The sequence below is a fragment of the Poromitra crassiceps genome (genome assembly GCF_964638095.1).
Source record: "Poromitra crassiceps genome assembly, chromosome: 19".
Classification (NCBI taxonomy): domain Eukaryota; kingdom Metazoa; phylum Chordata; class Actinopteri; order Beryciformes; family Melamphaidae; genus Poromitra; species Poromitra crassiceps.
Genome location: NC_139646.1, coordinates 13,724,185 through 13,732,861, shown reverse-complemented (window position 1 = coordinate 13,732,861; position 8,677 = coordinate 13,724,185). Strand labels below are relative to the sequence as shown.

Here is an 8,677-nt window from a genome sequence, read left to right as displayed (position 1 = left end):
AGTTGACTTTTGATTTTGTCATGTAGTAAGTACAGTGTGGTGCACTGCACAGCGTTGATAAGTCATCCTATCACTTTGTACAATCTGATCTTGTTTTTGACACTACACAGTCTATGAGCTGTCACTGTATCTTATTAGCTTCGGGATGGGATCTTTCATTTGGGTCTCTATCACAGAAGCCCTCAAACCAGGAAGTCATCCCTCTTTTTCCTGTTACGAGATCACTCCTTTATCATTTTCCTTCTATTTATCATCACAACTGTATCCCCATTCAGAGCCTCAAAGTCTCTTTAGACTTGAACTGTATCCCCATTCAGAGCCTCAAAGTCTCTTTAGACTTGAACTGTATCCCATTCAGAGCCTCAAACTCTCTTTAGACTTGAACTGTTATCCCCATTCAGAGCCTCAAACTCTCTTTAGACTTTAAGAAATGACACCCACCTCTCTTGAAAAATAGGCCTGGATGATCAGCAGAAAGTTTCTGACGTGCAGAATCACCCCTTAAGCTGGTGCTGAATGTTTTAGAGCAGGCTGGTCTCTTTTCTAAGGCTGCTCTTCGGTCTACTTGTCTGCCAGGGCTTTGGAGGAGAGGGAGCTACCTGTTCTGCTCTCTCCTCTCGTCTTCACACTAATTAGAGAAAATTGGATCTAACTCTTATTAGGGGGCGACACACATCCTCCGCTCGCGCGAGCTAGCTGGTGTTATAAGATCGCGTGTGCGTCCATGGGTATTCATGGAGACGTTTTATGAGGCTCCTGCGTTTGTGTGAATAAGTGCCCAGAAACACCTTTTTGGGGAGATCTTTGTATTAGTAAGAGACACGCTCTCGGAATACAATGTGCCATTTTTTTTCCCCGAGTGTGTGCGCGCGCGCATGTGAGTAGGGTGGCTAGGCACCACAGGCGATGATAAGGAGGGGGCTTAAGCAGCGGGCTCTCTAGGCCTAATCACTGCACGCATTTCAAAGGCGAGAGCACCAATTAAAAGTGATAGGGCTCAATACGGGCTTAGGGGCTGCCACGGCGAAGAGGAACGCACCCAACATGAGAATCAATGGGCCCCCTGTCTGGCGGTCAGGAGCAGGGGGGGGGGGGGGGGAGGGGGGGGGGGAGCCAGCGATCCAAGAAGAGCCTCTGATAAATACACAGGGTCTCCAAGGGACTATGGCAAGGGCAAGGGGGAGAGACTCAAAGGGCCGAACAAAAGAAGAGTGAGATTTGCGAGTCTCCAGTGATCATGTGTGTGTGTGTGTGTGTGTGTGTGTGTGTGTGTGTGTGAGTGTTACTGTGCACGTGTATGTTGGGGATCAGAGGGCCTGTGATCTTCTCAACTTCCCAAAGTAGGTGGAAAGGTTAGTGAGGCACTTTGATATACAGTACTGTACAAAAGTCTTAGGCAGATGTAAAAAATAATAATACGTAACGTGAAGACGCTTTCAAACACAATGAAACGTTCCTAAATATCCACAAATCAACTATAAAGAGTCAAGTCAAGTCAAGTTTATTTATATAGCCCTAATTCACAAGCATGTCTCAGAGGGCTTCACAGAAAGTATGTCTAGCTGATTCTAGCTAACACACAGTAACAAGAATATACAGAATAAAGATAACATTTGAACATTTGAAGAAAGCAGGAGAGTGGAGGAGGGAGGGAGAGGGAGGAGGGAGGAGAGGGGGGAGGTGGGGAGAAAATAGGAAATGTGGAGGAGGAGAGAACAGAGGAGGAGAGATGAGGGTGCAGGGGAGGGAGAGCCAGGGTAGGGGTAGGGTCTAGGGTTGGGGGAGGGGAGGGAGTAGGATACGGGCCCGGATTAGGGCGAGGGTGGGGAGAAATGGGAAATGTGGAGGAGGAGAGAACAGAGAAGGAGAGGGTGCAGGGGAGGGAGAGCAGGGGGAATGTGAGAGGGAGGAGAGGGCAGAGAGGAGGAGAGAACAGAGAAGGAGAGGTGGGAGGGCGCAGGGGAAGGAGAGCAGTGGGAATGTGAGAGAGGGGAGAGGACAGAGAGGAGGAGAGAACAGAGAAGGAGAGGTGGAAGGGTACAGGGGAGGTAGAGTAGAGGTAGGGTCTAGGGTGGAGGGAGGGAGTAGGATACGGGCCCGGATTAGGGCGAGGGTGGGGAGAAAATGGGAAATGTGGAGGAGGAGAGAACAGAGAAGGAGAGGTGGGAGGGTGCAGGGGAAGGAGAGCAGGGGGAATGTGAGCAGCAAAGAGCAGTCTACTGACACACTAATTCCAAAACAAACAAATAAACGTGGGGGGTACCCAAGTGTTTTGGTCTAGTACTGTTTGAGCGAAGTAAATGAGCCACGCGTCTTGGGTGAGTCAACGCATCAGACATAATTCAACACTGCTTTGAACATAGTTTATTTCATCTCATGAGGATTATACATTCAGTTGACTTATCAATCAAAGTGAACAGATAGAAATGGCACTGAAGCGTGGTGGTCACATAGGGATTACAAGGCAAGCAAAGCAAGTCTTACTGGTGCAACTCAAGAAAACGGGCATTTGTTCAAGCAGTTACAGAGAGCAAACCCAATGAACCGCACAATGGTGTCAATGTGTGTAATTAAACACCATATCATTAACAGCATGCGATAAAAGCATTGAAATTGTTATCAAACGCCCTGCCACATATTCCTGCAGAGCTAATTGTCACTTCGGAAGTGTGTGTGTGTGTGTGTGTGTGTGTGTGTGTGTGTGTGTGTGTGTGTGTGTGTGTGTGTCACTCTTAACAGGAAAGCATCACAGAAAATGGCTGCGGTTCATCTCACTGAAGTAGAGTGCGCAGGCTATACAGAAGCTGAATGTCAAAGTCAGCGCTCTCTCCAACCATCCACCGTAACGCTGTAGGTCACACAGCGCTCTCTCCAACCATCCACAGTAATGCTGTAGGTCACACTCCGCCGAGGCCAGTTAATGTGACGCCCAATACCTTGTGACGCGCCCCGTGTGTGTGTGTGCGTGCGTGCGTGCGAGTGTGTGTGCGTGCGTGCGTGCGAGTGTGAATGTGTGTGCATGCGAGTGTGAATGTGTGTGACGTCTAATACGCTCTGACAAGCTGATAACATATATCATGCCACGCCGTTTGACATCATTAACTAATAAAGATCGATTGCACTGTGTTCCCCGTCAATGACTTTGGTCGTGCTGTCGCCCTGCCACTGTGTTGTGTGTGTGAGTGAGTGAGAGAGAGAAAGAGAAAGAGAGAGAGAGAGAGAGAGAGAGAGAGAGTGTGTGTGTGTGTGTGTGTGTGTGTGTGTGTGTGCGCGCGTGCGTGCGTGTGTGTGTATGTGTGTTTTTGCGAAGCTCAGCACTTTCCCTCCCAGAGATCAGACTCTGGCTGGACCCAGTCTTCTCCCATGATGCTTTGCAGACGGAAGTTTTGGAAATACTCCAGGAGGTGGCTGAGAGAAAGAGAGAGAGAGAGAGAGAGAGAGAGAGAGAGAGAGAGAGAGAGAGAGAGAGAGAGAGAGAGAGAGAGAGAGAGTTACCACAGACAGACTGACAGACACACACACACACACACACACACGGCATCTCTCTGTATATTAGCATTTAATTTCCTCTGCGTAATAGAACTCTGTTCTCACTGGCTAGGTGTTTGCTGACAGCTGGCACGTCTTAGCAGCACATAGTGACTTCGAGATTGGCCTGTCAATTCTTTATCTTTGTCATCCAAACCGGTTCTCCGATCCTAACATTACACTTGCGAAACAAAAAACATGAATGACTAAAGGTTTGCTATGAATAATGTGCGTCTTGTGGTGTAATGCAATCTAACTTCCAAGGGCTTTGACTAAGACAAACAGCAGGAACAATGTGACCTCAAACAACTGTTCCGTTTTAAACCCTTGCACTCGTACTCACAAGTTGGGTGTTTGGCCTTCTACGAGGTCCTCTCTGGGGACGGGGTAGAGCGCCTCGTATGTGCGGCCCTCTCCTGAGCCATGGATGGCGTAGGAGTTCATCTGGTTGACATTGGGGGGGAAAAACCTCCAGGGGAGAAGAGCCTCACCTACCCATCTGTCCCCTTCGATCTTGGCATTGAACGACATGGGCAGTTGTTGCTGGAGGAGACCGAGACCAGGAGGAGGGTAAGAAACACAATAGCAGTGGTATAGTAGCATTTTTGGTATCCTGGCACACAAAGACACATGTTTTATTCACAATGTTGCCAAGCCTAGATTGTTGTCATTGCGGGTCTCGTATAGTTTAGTCTTTGCAAACATTTGATCATATTTGACATTGTAAAATGGGCCAAATATCTGTCCAGTTTTCCTATTCTGTTTGCTGTTCCTCTACATTAGCTAATAACCTGCATTGTGTGGTTACCTACCTGGAATGCTTGGCCTCTTCCGGAGAGCAATAATACCAAGTGTTGTCCGTGTCTGAGATGAAAACATGGAGAACATATTTCATCGTTGTACACTGTGCATTTTCTCATTTGTATTATCATTAAAAAGAAGAACATGATTATATCGTATTACACTTTAAGTGTCTATAATCATATGGTCACATGGATGAGACATGGGCTTTAGTTCTTGTCTGGGAAATATAATCTGTTGTAATTCTATGCATAATATGCTGTACCTACGGACAAACCTCCACCTCCAGGTAATTTTCAGTAGTTCTGTCCAGGAAGAAGGACTCCACCACTGAGCAAGGAGATAAGAGTCAAACATAACACAAGAAACATGAGACCTCTCTATGGTTAAATCAACAAACTGTTTAAAATTGTGTTGTTAACATCAGCAGCAGCCATTCAAATGAAAGCACACATAATAACCCAGTTATTTTAAATAATCTACCTATACATGAGTGTCTCAGAATATTCTGTAAAAATAAAGACTTTAATATACTTTAATATTAGGTATGAAGACCAGCCCACTCAATAACATGAACAATTCAGCAATCTGCACGTTTCCAACACCAACTACCGCCTAAGATCCAGTCACCTCATTACCTCTCCAACCTCCTGCATGTTTCCAACACCAACTACCGCCTAAGATCCAGTCACCTCATTACCTCTCCAACCTCCTGCACGTTTCCAACACCAACTACCGCCTAAGATCCAGTCACCTCATTACCTCTCCAACCTCCTGCACGTTTCCAACACCAACTACCGCCTAAGATCCAGTCACCTCATTACCTCTCCAACCTCCTGCACGTTTCCAACACCAACTACCGCCTAAGATCCAGTGACCTCATTACCTCTCCAACCTCCTGCACGTTTCCAACACCAACTACCGCCTAAGATCCAGTCACCTCATTACCTCTCCAACCTCCTGCACGTTTCCAACACCAACTACCGCCTAAGATCCAGTGACCTCATTACCTCTCAAACCTCCTGCACGTTTCCAACACCAACTACCGCCTAAGATCCAGTCACCTCATTACCTCTCAAACCTCCTGCACGTTTCCAACACCAACTACCGCCTAAGATCCAGTCACCTCATTACCTCTCCAACCTCCTGCACGTTTCCAACACCAACTACCGCCTAAGATCCAGTGACCTCATTACCTCTCCAACCTCCTGCACGTTTCCAACACCAACTACCGCCTAAGATCCAGTCACCTCATTACCTCTCCAACCTCCTGCACGTTTCCAACACCAACTACCGCCTAAGATCCAGTGACCTCATTACCTCTCAAACCTCCTGCACGTTTCCAACACCAACTACCGCCTAAGATCCAGTCACCTCATTACCTCTCCAACCTCCTGCACGTGTCCAACACCAACTACCGCCTAAGATCCAGTCACCTCATTACCTCTCAAACCTCCTGCACGTTTCCAACACCAACTACCGCCTAAGATCCAGTGACCTCATTACCTCTCAAACCTCCTGCACGTTTCCAACACCAACTACCGCCTAAGATCCAGTCACCTCATTACCTCTCCAACCTCCTGCACGTTTCCAACACCAACTACCGCCTAAGATCCAGTCACCTCATTACCTCTCAAACCTCCTGCACGTTTCCAACACCAACTACCGCCTAAGATCAAGTGACCTCATTACCTCTCCAACCTCCTGCACGTTTCCAACACCAACTACCGCCTAAGATCCAGTCACCTCATTACCTCTCCAACCTCCTGCACGTTTCCAACACCAACTACCGACAGTGGAGCACGTCACTTCCTTTTCCGTGTCCGTGCTCCACTGTTTACAGTCTGAATAGCAATTTGCGCCACGACTTTGACGATACTACTAGTCACAACAACTACACCTCCAGTAATTTTCCACTGTTGTTGTGAGAGGAGTTGACGTCTTCTATGCAGTGTGTTTTTGCGTTAACGTTATTAGAAACTGACGCGGAAAAGAAAGTGACGGTGGCAGGAGAGGTGCTGGGAAAAAAGGTAGGGATGTCCCAGAGTCTATTTTTATTTGAAAAAATAGACTCTGGGTTCCCAGATTGAAGATCCAGTGACCTGACCTCATTACCTCTCAAGTCACCTCATCATGCTCACCGTCTTTGGTAATCATTCCTTCCGTTTTGCCACACAAATGACTGGAACACACTCCAAAACACTCACATCACTTAACATCTTCAAACTAAATCTGAATCAGGTCATAGTCGACTACTGTACCTGCTGACCTGGTCTCCTCCCTCCTCTTATAAATATAATCCCATAAAGAATCAGTAACTTTCCTTTATTGTAGTCAGATAGTGTTTGACTTCTGGTCTATTTTTATTATTAATATATATGTCTCTGCTGTCCTCTGCCATTTTGTTGTTGTTGTTCTGTACGTGTCGTTTTGTGTTGACTGTGTTGTTATATGCTCTTGCTGAGGCCTCTTGGGCAAGTCATCCTTGTAAATGAGAACTGGTTCTCAAGTGTTTTTAACTGGTTGAATAAAGGTTAAAGAAAAAAGGGGACTATGCTCATTATCTACCTAGATTATGGTAGGTGGTTGGTTTCTAATCTAATGATAAGTAACATTAATGAGGACAAATAGGTGGAGCTCATTAACCAGAAATCGAACTTGAGGTCAATTAGATAGGATTGTTATTATTCAACTTCATTAACGGGTTTAATTGCTGTGTCACCATGATAATGATAATGAAATTACTATTATAGCCTCATAAACAGAGCGAGTCCCTCGCCTCCCCATCTTCATTGTACTATATTCATAATCCTCCATCAGTATGTAGTGCCCTAAAACTGTTTCATCCAGACTTCACTAAATCATGACTGGAATTATTGTCTAATTAAAACGACATTTTCATGCAACAGTGTTCTAAATCCCTGTGACATTACACTAATGTTTGGAAGCTGTATGTGTGTCCTATATTCACTTTTTGTGTGCATGAGTATGCACATGTATGGACTGCATCATGTTTAGTGTACATATGAGTCATATCCTGTGAATACATACATACCAATTCTTAACATATCTATTGTTGCATGTCTAGAAAACTGCTTGTGGCATCATGTATACAGTAGCCTAGCATGCAGATCTCCATGTCTCGTATCTCCCTACCCACCTTCATAATCCCAGAGTCCGGGGAAGGGCTGGCCAGGGGGCCCTGCAGGGGCGGCAGGATCATTGAAGAAGGGCGCGAAGACCTCCATCTTTAGCCCTCCATCCCCAGGAGAGAACCTGACCCGGACAGGGTCATGGGTCACAGGGATGCTGTCCCACGTACGACTGATCGTATATTCCATCATGCTGAAAGGACTGAATGGGAAATGCAATCAGACTTGAACTGCCAAGTAGGCTACAATAAATGCAGAAATATTGTCAACTTACAGAGATTCACAGTACAGCAGAATGTAGATGAACGTCATGCACTTTAGTCCACAGGCTGCCCCCATATTGTCAAAAGCTCCAGGACAGTCTCTACTCTGCTCCAGCTGAACCCAGTGTGTTAATGTACTTACAACTCTGCTATTTAAGATCTTTGTTATCAAATTAGGTCAATGCCAAACGTTATTCAGGTTATTCAGTTACTTTCTTATCAAGATGGACTTCCTGCCTAATTTTTATTATTATTGTTATTGTTATTATTATTATTATATTGATTAATTCCAAAGCATATAGTATACAATTTCATAAAGAAAAACAACAAACAAAAACAATAAATGTCCAAGTTCAACTTATTGCTGTATGTGATTGTGGTTTCGGTTTCTTTAGTGCACCTAAAAGAAGTTTGGCAAAAGGGTACTGCGCTCATTTCACAGCAAGCAACCTTTGGTGGTAAAGCAGGAAATAACTGCTTTTACCACCTCAAAAGGGTTGCTGTGAAATGGCACCATTGTGGCTTCAGATCATCAGACCGAATTTCAAAATGTAAAAGAAAAAAGTACGAACCAGAATTGTGAATGCAAGCAGCTGTCCCGCGGACTTAAAACTGCAGTCGACTCCTCTAGTGGCTGCTGAAATCCCAGTTCCAGATCAAAATCGAATGATCCATTCCTTGGGCCAAGAGAGAGCTATGAAATTCAATACAAATCAGCTTGTTACTATTTGAGATATGACGTTATTTCTAACGGGCAGACAAACAGACGGGGGTGAAAAACATAACGTTCTACAAAAGAAAAGGGGTAATAAAAACATGACACCTCAAACCTTTCAACTTCAAAACAGATGAGTGGAGCTTCCGAGCGGATCCTTTGTCTCGCTGCAGGGGGACCCGGACAACTTTAGAGGTGCACAACTTGGTTCCCATTGG

At 45.6% G+C, this 8,677-nt stretch overlaps 1 protein-coding gene across 1 annotated transcript; it reads right to left on the bottom strand.

Moving 5' to 3' along the window:
• Positions 1–2,297: 2,297 nt before the first annotated feature.
• cUnh4orf33 (chromosome Un C4orf33 homolog) lies at positions 2,298–8,411 on the bottom strand. The gene is made up of 6 exons (XM_083655956.1): positions 8,317–8,411; positions 7,490–7,683; positions 4,599–4,659; positions 4,341–4,392; positions 3,872–4,071; positions 2,298–3,408 (listed from the first exon to the last, which is right to left on the bottom strand). Exons 2-6 carry the CDS (start codon positions 7,671–7,673, stop codon positions 3,312–3,314), a joined length of 594 nt encoding a protein of 197 aa, XP_083512082.1. The 5' UTR covers positions 7,674–7,683; positions 8,317–8,411; the 3' UTR covers positions 2,298–3,311.
• Between the last annotated feature and the right edge of the window lie 266 nt (positions 8,412–8,677).

Bases quoted from the DNA above. Each gene is read 5' to 3' on its own strand.
- cUnh4orf33 (XM_083655956.1), bottom strand. From the start codon at position 7,673: ATGATGGAATATACGATCAGTCGTACGTGGGACAGCATCCCTGTGACC. The intron at 4,393-4,598 runs GTAGGTACAGCA...TTTTCATCTCAG, and splicing joins CTGGAGGTGGAGGTTTGTCC to ACACGGACAACACTTGGTAT. The intron at 4,072-4,340 runs GTAGGTAACCAC...GGTCTCCTCCAG, and splicing joins GAAGAGGCCAAGCATTCCAG to CAACAACTGCCCATGTCGTT.